This window comes from Montipora foliosa, chromosome 13, assembly GCF_036669935.1.
Source record: "Montipora foliosa isolate CH-2021 chromosome 13, ASM3666993v2, whole genome shotgun sequence".
In the NCBI taxonomy this organism is placed as follows: Eukaryota; Metazoa; Cnidaria; class Anthozoa; order Scleractinia; family Acroporidae; genus Montipora; species Montipora foliosa.
Genome location: NC_090881.1, coordinates 27,696,751 through 27,710,322, shown reverse-complemented (window position 1 = coordinate 27,710,322; position 13,572 = coordinate 27,696,751). Strand labels below are relative to the sequence as shown.

The following is a 13,572-nucleotide window of genomic DNA, read 5'->3' as shown; positions in this document are numbered from 1 at the left end:
CGGTCTATTTTGGTAAAAAAGGAGTGTAAGGACTTACTTTCCATCTTCAGGATGTGTTGAACAAAGTTAACATTTTCTCGGTATTTTCCCTGTTCAAATCTGACATCAGTGGCGCTGATCACCCCTGAAATGACCACATATACCTGATCTGCAATTGGAGGCTTCTCGTACCTGTGGGCAGACGGTCCGCCTTTATTCGCCTTCCATGCACTAGCGGCGTCTCGTGTCAAGTCATCTTCGGGTTTTTCGAGTCCGTAAATGATACGAAACAGTTCACCTATTAAAAACATGAAAAAATATTTGAGGTTATCATATCTCCCCCCCCCCCCCCCCTCCATTACTCCCTGCCCCAGTAGCGGGGATTGGGAACTTTCGCTCACATCACGATGTATTTCTCCCTCGGTTACTTTCGCCCCAAGTCAGAGTATTAGGAAGGGAAGAGGAGGGAAAGAAAAATAATCCTTCCTTCCCTCCTTCCTTTCCCTGACCCCCTACCCCTTAGGAAAGGCTGATACTCTGGTTATTTCCTCCCTCTAACGACTCCTGGCCTTTATTCCCCGGTCTCCCGTATCATTCATGCCTCTCCTCCTTGCTTTCTCCCTTTTCTGGAGCTTGCCTTTGCATATAGAAGTGATTGACGAAACACTGACCTTCCTCTATCTTGCCAAGATGAAAAAACCCTGCGGTGTCGTAAAACGCAACATGGCTCTCAGGAACAGGAAAACAGTCCAGTACTCGCGTTCCTTAGCAAGACGTTGCCTGAGTCATTGCAGGCGCTTCAAGACCCAAGCATTTGAAGATAGTGTTGATCAAGGCTGATTTCCCAGAGCCAGTCATGCCGAAGAGAGCGACGTTCAGTCGTAGACCTTCGATTTCACCAGGCAATGCATCACCAGATTTCTCAAAAGTACCAATCTTATGCTTTTGATCAATTGTTCTAATTGACCGTCTTGATCCATAGCCGCTTCCTTGAGAGTACAGTTATCTCCTTTGAGCTTGCTGGCTATTTGGATTCAATATTCCTGAAATTAAAATTATGAAAACTCAGTCAGTGTTTGACGTCACAAAGGGTGTTTCCAAGAACTCACTGAGCCTCCGCTTGAAACTCTAATTTGAGAGTTAGAAACTTACTAGTTTTGACTATTCTGAAACGAGTTGTTGAAGTATTTTGTAGGAAAAATTTTTTGCTAGAGATCACAAGCCGGGTGAGGGTCCATATTTTTGAAAGGCGGAAGTAGCTATGGATTTGCATTTCTTGTTTTGACAACACAAGCAGTTTCCTTGAAATCGTGTCATTCTCTCCTTCGGGGAAAATACCGACAAGAACTAAAAATTATCACAAGAATGGCCGAACCACCTATCTTCACTACTAATATACAAGACCCTGGAGCAGGATCAAGAGAAGAGATTAAATCCAAAAGTTTTCATCTTTTCAACTGCGATCATACCTTCAGTTTGGAGTCAGTGGAAAAGTTGCTGAAAAGCATCGAAGCGCAAGTTGGTTTTGACATCTCTCCGGTTCAGCGTTACTTCCACCTTCGAGACAGGGCTGATGTGTGCGGTAGCATCATCAAAGAACATACGCAGATCGATTATGCCATTTTCGTTGTCCATGCAAACGAATCTCGATTGTCTATCAACGAAGAAAACGCAGGGATTGACAACGCTATGATGTACAGAGCTTTGATGAAGAAAACTGGTAAGTGATGCCTTTACGAAGGTAATTATTGCATCGCAGTAAAATGGCATCTAAGCAAATGCTAATGCTATAAATTCATAGCAGTAAATTTTTCTATGACCTAAATAGTCGCCAACCAATTTTATATCGTTTGAATGAAACGGGGAGATGGTTAGAAATTTGTAAGGCGGAAGTGTTTTGTTTATGTCCGTCGATAACATTGCGGTTTTGGACAGGAAACCTACTGTAGCTCCTCAACGCATTGTTTTTAAAGAAAACATGACGTGATGATTGGGTTGAGGTAGCAAAACCTACTGTTTGTTTAGTGCTGAGTAGCCTTGTGCACCAACATTTCAGAAGCGTAAGAAAAATTGAAGCAAATTATTATCATATTGTAACCAAGCGATGCATTCTCCGATCAAGGGGTTCGCTTTCAGTTTCCAGCAAAGAAAGGAAAGAAACTTGCCGATCAAATGTTTCACTCTCAGCTTCCGAGTTATCATGATGTATATTAACGGAGCATGCATCAGCTTCCGTTCTATGCCAATTCAATTTCGTTGTTGTTAACTTTTATTCTCTAAAGATGCTACTGTGATCAATAAATCACTTCCTTTTTTTTCTTCAGATGTGAGATTGTGATTGCTTCACACTTGACTAGCAAAATTTTGAGCTTTGATTTTTATTTTAAGGTTGTTTACTTTGAGCGTAAGTTTGCACTTCAGGGTCCGCCATTCCTCACGTTCCAAACTGACCGATTGGACATCAGAGGGTTGGATCTAGGGAAAAGTGACGTCATTGACTCACTGGTTTAAAATTCAGCGTGTAAACCCAGCTTAATATGCAAAGTCTGAAAGCCCGAATTTCTCGTGCTGCATATTAATTCAGCCGCGTACACACGCATTGCACTCTTAAACCTCGATCCAGCTCTCTCAAGACTCCAAAGTTAGTAATGGCTCTCCATGAAATAGGAAAATTCCAGTTGAAATAAACAGGTGACTTTTTGAACTTGGGTAACTTACTGTTTAGTTAACATAGTTTTGAAATCCAAAGAAATCTAGAATCGATTTTTTGGTCATAGTAGCACTTTAAAAATCAAATCTCGGTGTATTGACGATTTGTCATTCGATGTTTTTGGGATTTTTTTTTTAAGTGAAAAACACTATTACACTATTCACCCTTGTCACACGGCGGCCATATTGTCCCAGGAGACCAAAAAACCTTTGTATTACCACGCCAAGCCTCACCCCCATGGTTTCCACTGCGAGGCTTGGCGTGGTAAAACAAAGCTTTTTTGGTCTCCCTGGACAACATGGCCTCCGTGTGACAAGGGCCAATGGTCCTTTTCACACGGTTGCCATGCTGAATGAGGGGTTGAAAACTTTTGTTTGCCCCACCGAAACTCGTTCCCAAACATTTCAACTCGAGGCTCGGGGTACGAAATCTATTGTGTATGGCCAATATGGCCGCCGCACGAATCACAGGGTGCAGAGGAGTTTGTTGGATCGTACACGACAGTCTCACCTCGTTAATTCCAAAGGAGATTTACGGCGTTTTCGTTCAATGTGCACCGCATTTACTGGTGACGGAATTCGCGGAATTTGCTATCGAAGGTACTTTAGTGAACATTGCTTGATTTCTTTTTGATGTAGTCGCTTCAGTCTGTTCTTCATGCGGTCAGTATAAAACGTGGACTGCGGACCGGGTATAAAATGCGGACTGAATACAAAACACTGTGAAAAAGGCACAGATCGACATAGAGCAACGAAATAGCGATAGACTGACGACATGAATTGAAGTCCGACATGAGAATGGTGGAAAAAATGTTTCGTGCCATAATTATCAACCATAGCGTTATGTTGACCCAAGACCGCACAAAAATCACTGGAAGCGTGGACATATAGTGAACATCACGCAAAGCGAAAGCAAAACTATCTCGACCCGATCTACAAGCGTTCTTATTTTCCCACGAAAAATTCACAAATATTTACTTTACGCACTCCGTGCACATGACGTCATGTGCGCTGTCAACATTAACATACCTTCGGAACAGCTTCCACTGTGATGTTGAGACGGGGGTCTCTTTACCTAATCGCAAAACAAATGTTTTGTTAAGAAGATTGATACAACTCTTTGTTCACCTCAGTGTCGCACGGGTCCGTCTGTAAACAGCACTCGACCAAGAGAACAACTGTTATAGTCCATGTCATCTTGAGTTCTTGTGTATTCAAATTCAAAAACCCACCTGTTAAGAAAAGGGGAGTTAAAAACTCTAAGGCTCCCCCCTGAAATCAAACGATTGATGTGGGAAAGAGACAGAATAAAGCGAATCGCAATCATCACCAGTGATCCGTTGAAATAGGCAGAGTATAGGCGACTTAAGAATCGTGTAAACCATTCTATTAAGGCCTCCAAGAAAAATTTCTATCATTCGTACTTCGAAGATAACGCTGGGAAAGCTAAAGCGACTTGGAATGGAATTAATACATTATTATCGCGAAAGAATAACTTTGCTCCGGCGTCAAATTTGATTATTGGTGACACGGTGATAACTGACCCTCATGAGCTAAGCAACGCTTTTAACAGGCATTTTTACCGATATTGGCCCTAACGTAGCGGCTAACATCAATCCCCCTCGAGTCAGCTTTCGTGATTTTGTAGAATCTTGTGATAGCACCTTCGAGCTGGAACTACTTACTATTGACGGACTGCGCAAACTTGTGAACGATATTCCTGTGGGCAAGGCTGATGGCCTTGATGGTATTCCAACTTGCCTCCTAAAGCTCTCATTTACATTCATTGCGTCTTCCCTTATACATATTTTCAATTTAGTTATTTCTACTGGAATCATTTCCAAAGATTGGAAGACTGCTAGAGTAACTCCAATTTTCAAAGCTGACTCGAAGGTTGACCCAGCCAATTACAGGCCAATTTCTGTACTTCCTGTAATAGACCAATTTCGATATATTAAAATTCAGTCCGAAACAAAAGGCATCGTCTCGAGGCTCTGGGGAATAAACTCATACAAATCCTTACATTTATTCCCCAGAGCCTCGAGATGATGCCTTTTGTTTCGGACTGAATTATTGGTCTGTTGCCAAAATCTTTGAAAAAAGCCATCTTTAATCAGGTATATACATATTTAAATGACAATAAGCTACTTTCGAAATATCAGTCTGGCTTTAGACCTATGCACTCTACTCTTACAGCTCTTATTGATATCACAGTCAATTGGTATCTTAACATCGACGATGGTTTGACAAATGCCATTCTGTTTATTGACTTAAAAAAGGCATTTGATACCATTGACCATGAGATCCTTCTGTCAAAATTGGAGCTGTATGGGTTTAAAGGTGCGAGCCTTAATCTTTTCCGAGACTACCTCTCTGATAGAACTCAGGTTACAGTTACAAACAACGTAAATTCTGAAACTAGCTTCATAAGTTGTGGGGTGCCTCAAGGTTCAATCCTAGGTCCCCTACTATTCCAACTGTACATTAATGATCTCCCTAACTGTAACCTTCTATCAGATGTGAGAATGTACGCCGATGGCACAAATCTCAAGTTTGCCTCCAAAGACCCTGAAGAGTTATTTTCATCCCTGACTCACGATTTAGGCAATCTGAAACAATAGAGAGATTAAGCATGAGGTTTACGCCAAACGGCAAACGTCGGAGTGAAATTTGGGTTTTGCCAAAGATGGAAGAACCCTGCTTGATATTAGCTCATTTCTGTCCTGTTAGCTCCATATATCAAGCAACTTCTCAAAGGAACGAGACAAGTTAAAATGAGATAATTTTCACGCTTTTATGACAAGCAGGAGCCTGCCGTTTCCCGTTTCCCGTTGGCCGTAAACGTCATGCTTAATCTCTCTATTGGCTCGATTCTAACCGTCTAAGTCTTAATGACCTCAAGACTAAATGTCTGTTTACAGACACGAGGCAGAAAATCTCTTTGCTCCCTAGTGAACCACACATATGCCTTGACGGGCATTCAATTGAAAGAGTCAAAAGTTACAAATGCCTCGGCGTTCAGGTTGACGAAACACTCTCGTGGGAGGCTCACATCTTCGAAGTTATCGGTAAAGTTGCTAAAGTACTTGCTGCCCTGAGAAGGCTAAGACAGATATGTCCCCAGACTACCCTTGTCACAATTTACAAGTCATTGATTCTTCCGCATTTCGATTATTGCAGCGCGGTCTGGGGCTGTATCGGTAATGGCCTCAGCCAAAACTTAGAGAAACTACAAAACAGAGCTGCACGCATAATAACAGGGTCTAGTTGGGATGCAAGATCTGCCCCAATTCTTCATGCCCTTTATTGGAATAGCCTCGCTGACAGACGTGCAAAACAACGGAAATCTGTAATGTTTAAAACTGTAGATCACCTTGTACCCGAATACCTGTCTGATAAATTCGCCAGCGTGAATACCATTTACAGACATAATCTTCGGGCTGCGCAACATAACCTGTTTATTCCGCGACCGAACACTGAGGCCTTCAAGAAAAGTTTTCGTTATAGGGGCGCTCTAACATGGAACAGTCTGTCAGCGGAGGCTAAGCAGGCCACTACTTTAAATAGTTTTTATTCCGCTTAATTTAGTTTAACACTTATGGGATTTTTTTAATAGTGTTTGGCATTTTTAAGTCTTGACTCTTTTTTGTACCAGGTTTAATGCGCACGGCTCTTTAGAAGACCTCTAACCTCTTTAGTGATAAGGATCCCGTGGATAAATAAAGTTGTTGTTGTTGTTGTTGTTGTCATGATTTACGCGTACACACTACCTCTTACGCAGACTATCGAAGTAAGGATCGCGTGACGAGCCGAAACGCTCTATGCGTGTGTTGAATCCATCGGGCCATCCTGGCTTGAATTACGAAAACAAGAGTCAGAGGACTGGGACTGAGGATGGGAATATACAAAGAGTTAAAGTTTATGCCAAAAGTGCTTTCGTTCTTCTCCAAAACAATCTTTCCACTTTAGTGTTTGACTTGACTTGCGTTAATTGTTGATTCCAGTTTACATTTTCCCCAATTAGTGCTCGGCGCTAGAACGACTAGACACTGAAATAAAATTCCTTTCCTTTTCCTTTTTAAATTCATGGAGTAAAGTACAAGTTTGAGATAAAATCTCTACTCTTACTTTCTCTAGCCCAGTCGATATTGTAACTGAGCATTTCTGTGTACGCGACAATATTTGGACACGGAATAAGAGTACAATACAATACAATACATACTTAATTGACCGCTCCCCATAGGGGCTTTTCAGGGCCAATGAAACAATCAACGAAACAACAGAACACAACAACAACAACTGTTAAGAATCCCAACCGGCCGGAGGCAAACCAGTTGGCTATATACAAATGCAGCTGGGAAGTTGAACCAGGGATTACCAGGAACAAATTCAGCGAGTGGTCAGAGCGGGTCTGGGCCACACTGCCTCCTGTACTCAAGGCCTTTTTTAAAATCTGTATCTGGTCCAGTAAAAACCTAGTTTTGTTCTATACTCCGTTTTTGAAAACTCAGTCCATGTTTCATACCTGGTCCGCAGTCCGCGTTTTATACTTAGTCTGCGTTTTATACCCGATCCACAGTCCGGGTCCGCAGTCCTCGTTTTTTTGCTGACAGTTCTTCGTCTGATCTGTCTCGTGACCCTTGAGGAACCGTTGCAAACTTGAATCGTTACTAATAATTCAAATAAGTAATAATGGCCGTATTTATACAAGAGGATGTCTTAAGACGTCTCAGACGTCTAACCTAGCATATTAAAATACGGGCAATAAGGTGGACACATTAAACGTCAGACTAATTAAACGTCTCAAGTTAAGTGCGTCGAAACGACGCACTTAACAGACGTCTTCAGAGTCGTCTGAGACGTCTAAGCCGTCTAGTATAGAGACGAGACGCACTAAACTGGGACGCACTTAGCAATGAAGTGCACACAGTCTCTTTGGTGATTAAATTTCAGTACCTTTTGAAGAAAATTGTGAATTTGATTTCTTGCCGTCGAAGTTAAGGGCGTCCCGTATTTATATTAGTAGGGAGCTTAAGCACGCGCGTTTTTGAGTCGCGGACGGCAACCGGAAGTGAGCTGTTCTCCCTTTTTACTTGTCTTCACACAACCACATTTACATTGCTAAGTATATTTTCTCCATTGGAGATGATGAGTATAAAAGTCTAGGAGACACCGCTGTCCTGGCACTCGAAATGTTCTCTTCCGGTTGCCGTCCGCGTCTCAAAAACGCGCGTGCTTAAGCTACCTATTCGCACTTACGGCCAGACGTTTAATGCGTCTGGACGTCTTAGACGTTCTCTAGTATAAATACGGTCAATTGAACTGAATTCAAATTAGGAACAAATAATTAGTTGCAATGAACCGTTACTAATTTGAAATTTAAATTATTAAAGGTTCATTGCTGTTCCGTTGCCGGTCATAGTGCACTTCCGTCACCAGTTATTGCGTTTCAAATCGAACTAGTCACGTGATGCTTGTCTTCTTTTACTCGGCACTTCGTGCCTCGTTCTGAAAGCTTCGCTTTTCGAAGCTTATTCGATGCCTCTTGGGCAAAGATCATTGCACCCGCGGTCGACCGTAAAGAAGGATGGCGGAAACCATGCAAAAGGCGTTCGAGAGAGACAAGATCGGGGAATATAGAAGGGTATGGAAGGAGAAAAGGTTCACAATTCAGGAAGATTTAATTTTTGCAATATTTATTATACAAAGTGTACAAGGTGTACGATAAAAAAAAACTCCTCTGCACCCTGTGTGCGAATAAGGTCATTTCCATAAAGTTTGTTTAATTACCAGCCGCTAATTCGGGAAATGAGCCCGCACTCCACAGGAGGATACCCATTTAGGACAGAAGCCCAGTTAAAACACCACCACGCAAGACTTGCGGCTTCAGCCTGCTAAAAAAAGCTCTTACTCTTAAGATTCCAAGAAGGCAAAAGTTTGCAAAAAATTAGTTGACAATGGGTTCTTTTACAACTACGTTTGTCAACTTGCTTTTAGATGAAAAAGTTATTATCGTGATTGGTGGAGATGATAATTACAAAGACGAGGAGGAAAAACAGGGCAGTGTGCTGTCTCGATGGGCTTATAGACAGGTTTCTTCTCAATTCGACGAGAAATTAATGGATGGAAGAAAAAGCTTCATATTTTCCTGGGAGAAAGAACACCGGCCTATCCATGAAGAAGCCATGATTCACTTCCTCGATCCCCATAATAATAAGCAAAAATTTGTTCCTAAGCCCATTCCTGTTCTAACACTCGAGCAACGAGGTGATAAAACAGAGGATGACCAAAATCCCCCCCGTGGCACTAATCCACTGGAGTCACTGAATGGACTTGAAAGACAAAGAACAAGTGAGGAAGAGAGGAAGTTCGAAGCGCCACCTGACAGTCCAAACTCGTTTGAAGATGACAAGGAAAACGAACCAGAGGCAAAGGATTTTGTGATTGTTGAAAAGCCAAGTAAGTTTGAGGCATTCCAATAGCCACTTTATGGTTTTCAACCTCTAACTAAGAGCCGGGTTAAAAAAAACAACTACAACAAAAGCTGAAATGAAGCAACACAATGTTTGCGGAAGTACTGGAACTGAACAAGAGTGATGGATAAAAAGAGAGGAGAGTCACTTCCATCCTCCTTTGACATTTTCTTTCAACCGTTGACAATTACCAAACAAATGAATTTTACTAGGTTGCCTTGAAAAGCATTTTCTAGGTTCGTAAAGCCTGAGCAAATTTAAAGGTGCATTCCTTTGGGATGATCTGAAAAAGGATCATTGATCCAAGATCGCTTGGATCACGGCCGAGGAACCGATAAATCCCCTCTGGGAAAGGATTTTTCGGTTCCTTTGATGCACCATGATCCAAGTGATCTTGGATTAGTGATCCTTTTTCGGATCATCCCAAAGGAAAGCACCCTTAAGGCGCTGTTACACTGTGAAATGTTTCGTGCAACTTTTCTCGCAATGTTTTGGCGACACTGTGGCGGGACAAGTTGTACGAAACATTTCACAGTGTAACATACCCTGCAACGGCCAAAATCGTTGCGAGACAAGTTGCACGAAAAGTATAGAACCAAATTTTACTTTCGGTAACGGCTTCTGCAACTTGTCTCGCAACGATTTTGGTCGTTGCAGGGTATGTTACACTGTGAAATGTTTCGTGCAACTTGTCCCGCCAAAGTGTCGCCAAAACATTGCGAGACAAGTTGCACGAAACATTTCACAGTGTAACAGCCCCTTTAGGGGTATCAAAGGATTCCTCCGTAAAACAATCAGTAGAACCAGGAGCTCATCACCGAAGCCAGAACCTGCTCTCATGCACAACATAATCATAGACCTACTTTCAGAATATTGACTTACTGTTTCACGATAAAGTTATTTAAAACTAAATTGTTTGTTTTTCCTGTCTTTGTTACTATGCCCTTGCTTGATTAGCTCTATTATAGTTTTTCTAGGTGACCCGTGCCTTCCAAGTGTAAATTTTATACTGCTATGTATCCCCAAAATTGTCTTTGTATTCAATGAAAAAAGAAAATTGTTTTTTTTAGCAGCCGATCAAATTTAATGCAAGAAAGTAGTAATTTAATGTTATGAGCTCCTCCTTTTTTCAGGCGCGGAGCCAAGAGCTAACAAAAATGTTCCTCAACTAAGCGTGGCAATCTTGTATCGAAACGAATCGGATTTGGCTTTCATTGAAGACGTGTTTGGAGATCTCCTTTCTCTTGGTATATCCCCAATGTCATGCAAAGATCCGTCAGATTTGAATCAACTGATCTCCACTAATCCAGTGAGATCCTGTTTTGTCATGTTAACAGCTGAAGATTTGAAGGACACTCGGTACACTGAACTCCTAAAAACGGCTCAAAGCACTGTCGGTAAGTTTCATGCTGGTCAACCCGAAAAAAAATTCAATTTAATGTAAGACAATTTTGAGTTCGTGGACGCTGGGAAAGACAGATCTTCAAGCCTTTGAATAAATACATATTACATTTTGGTACCCGGTTCTGGGCAAAACTTTGAACGGCAGCATAAATAACAATAATATCCATCAACACGTATCTTAAGAGTTGTAGGACGATAGCTCATTGAGCCCGTCTTTTCGCTTGCAGGGACTTGTCGAGCACAGGGTTTCCGCTATCGTGATTGGATCTTCAGGACACCGTCATGACGATTTTCCCATGACGTCACCATTCGCCATCAATGTCCAACTAGAGGTTTATTGGCTTGTCAAACAAGAACTTCTTTTGCTCGTTTGATGGCAAAGGAATTTGATTTTGATGTGCACAACTGAACTACATTTTAATTTTATAAACTGTTTAAATGGTTTTCTATCTGAATTTAATGACCAAAACACTTTTCTTTCAGAAAAAAGGATAGTGATCATCCTCTGCGACACTGACGAGGTATCACGGGATGAAGAACAGGCAATCACTGAAGCTATTGGAGACCTTCTGGGCGAAAAAAGCCAAGTTCTTTGTTTGAAAAATCTGCCCAAAAGCACTGATGCAGATTTAACTAGATCTCATCCCAACCCAAGAAAAGAAGGCGCCATAGCTAAACCTGCGAGAGAATCCTCATCAGGCAATTTTGAGCACCATGATAGGTCAAGTAAGTATGAAGCATTCCACTACTATTTACTCGATGGTTGTTAACTGCTAAATCAAGCCGAACCAAGTGAAAAACACACACAAAGGAAATGTAGGAACACGGTGTTTACGGAAGTGGTAGAACTAGGCCACTGGGAAAAGAAGAAAAAAGCCTAAGGGTTAGAGGTTAGAGATGAAAAGAATGGAAGAAAGAGAAAGGGAGCGGATGAGAAGAGAAGCTCCGCTCTCGGAAGGACAAAATGAAAATCTAATTTTACTATACCCACGGGACAGAGGCCGACCCCTACCCACACAACTATCATCATAAATTATTAGTCACAACAACATTCCGTTTCTTTATGGGGTTTATGGTTAAAGGATAGATGTTCAATGGTAATTGGGTGAATGGTTTTATAATATAAGTCTCATTGGTTTTCTTTGTAACATTAACGTCAATTTTTACGAGTTGTGATTTGAGCGAGTCAAACTACGCCTATTTGTCAGGATCAGTAAGCATGGGAAACTGAACGCCGCTCGATTAGCTCCATTATTAATTAATATGAATTTAGCACTCTTATGTATCCGGATAATTGTCCTTGTACTAATGGTAAATAAAATTGTTACTGTATTCCGCTTCCGGCAGACGATTAGCTGTATTTAGTAAGAAAGTGAACAATTTATTTGTAAGTGCTCCTTATTTTTTCAGGCAAAGACCCCATAGCTCACGAAACCGGACAATCGTGCCCTGTGCTCTTTCCCGATGCAGTTCCTAAACAAAGCGTGGCAATCTTGTACAGAAACTCATCGGACCTGACTCTCATTGACGACGTGTTTGGAGAACGCGTATCTGTTGGTATATCCCCAATGTCAAGCCAAGATCCGACAGATTTGAAATTTAAACTAATCTCGGCTTCTCCAGTGAGATCCTGTTTCATCATGTTACCGGCTGGAGATTGGAGAAATGACCGTGGGTATGATGACTTCCTAAGGACAGCTCAAAGCAATGTCGGTAAGACATCGTTAGTTTCATGCTGGTCAACCTGAACAAAAATGAATTTAATGTATCTGAATCTTACGTTCAAACCACCTTCTTTCTTTTAGAAAAAAAGATAGTGATCATTCTTTGCGACACTAACGAAGTATTACCAGACGAAGAACAGAAAATCACTGAAAATATCTTGAAGCTTCTGGGCGAACAAGGCGTAGTACTTTGCTTGAAAAATCTCTCTCAAAGCGCTGGTGCAGATGTTTCTGGATCCCAGTCCTGCCCAAGTAACAAAAGCCCCGCAGCGATACCCGAGAAAGATTTGAAGTTACTGCTTCATACTCGTCTACGGCATGGAAAGATTTCATACGACAAGAACGATGTGAAGCACAGGGAAAAAGAATGGGAAGCACCCGAGGGTATGAAGAAAGGCTTGTATGAGGATTGGAATACTACCGTAAACGCGGAAATAAAGATTTACCGAAACACCAGAAACGGAGAGATTAAAATTCATGTGAACCACCAAGATGACAGTGGAGGGGCGAGTTCGGGAATGCGACTTGTTCGAAATACATGGAGCTTTGTAAAAAGTTTTAACTTTGGAGACCGTCGATAAGTGCCAACATGACAATCAGCCATCCTTGGACTAATCACAACATGAAGTACATACAAGGAACACGTCCTTGGACAATCTTTCATTGTGGCTCAAACTCAGTAACATGCAAGTAAATGAACGGTCCCCAAGAAAGATGGGTGACCCGAAGTTCTTAAGTCGTCCCTTGAGAAACCGTTGTCCCCACTTAAGTTCGCGTTTGGGATTTTGTGTGCCCTACACACCTAACCTAGTACATGAATATCGAATCACTCACGTGCAGTTGTAGGCTCTGTTCTCAAAGTCAGAATAGTTCGCGTGCAAAATATCTACACTGACAGTTTTAAACTTCCCTCTCATCAGTAACTGCAGGGTCTCAGTTTAACTTTCATTTGCGTCATACATAATGCGTGGAACAGAGAATCATAAGATGTCAATCTGAAATTACCTTCGGTTGACACAGTTCAAGAAAATGTATGCGATATTATGTATAAACCATAATTGTGAAGGCAAATATTAATAAAATTAAAGTAATACAGTTATAGCAGATTTAAAAGAAACTCAGCCCTGCAAGGCCAAGAATCGCCATGGCTCCTTTCTTAGGAGGTTAAGTTCAAAGGGTGACGGGCCTTTTAGTTAGGGGTGCAGGGCTGGCGTAGCGGTGAGAGCACTTGCCTCCCACCAATGTGGTCCGGGTTAAGTGTGTCTCTCTGCCCCGGCGAGAGG

General features: G+C 41.7%; 1 protein-coding gene and 1 pseudogene across 3 annotated transcripts; one reads left to right on the top strand and one right to left on the bottom strand.

Moving 5' to 3' along the window:
• LOC137981884 (uncharacterized) overlaps positions 1–1,296 on the bottom strand; it is a 1,471-nt pseudogene extending 175 nt beyond the window's left edge.
• Positions 1,234–13,545, top strand: LOC137983510 (uncharacterized). 3 transcript variants are annotated; one of them, XM_068830662.1, is made up of 6 exons: positions 1,234–1,699; positions 8,686–9,147; positions 10,295–10,558; positions 11,049–11,291; positions 11,976–12,278; positions 12,371–13,545. In XM_068830662.1, the coding sequence occupies exons 1-6, from the start codon at positions 1,345–1,347 to the stop codon at positions 12,868–12,870; spliced, it is 2,127 nt and encodes a 708-aa protein (XP_068686763.1). In that variant the 5' UTR covers positions 1,234–1,344; the 3' UTR covers positions 12,871–13,545. The 3 variants fall into 3 exon arrangements, with proteins under 3 accessions (XP_068686763.1, XP_068686765.1, XP_068686764.1); XM_068830664.1 differs by lacking the exon at positions 1,234–1,699 and adding an exon at positions 2,998–3,110; XM_068830663.1 differs by lacking the exon at positions 1,234–1,699 and adding an exon at positions 3,123–3,288.
• Positions 13,546–13,572: the final 27 nt, after the last annotated feature.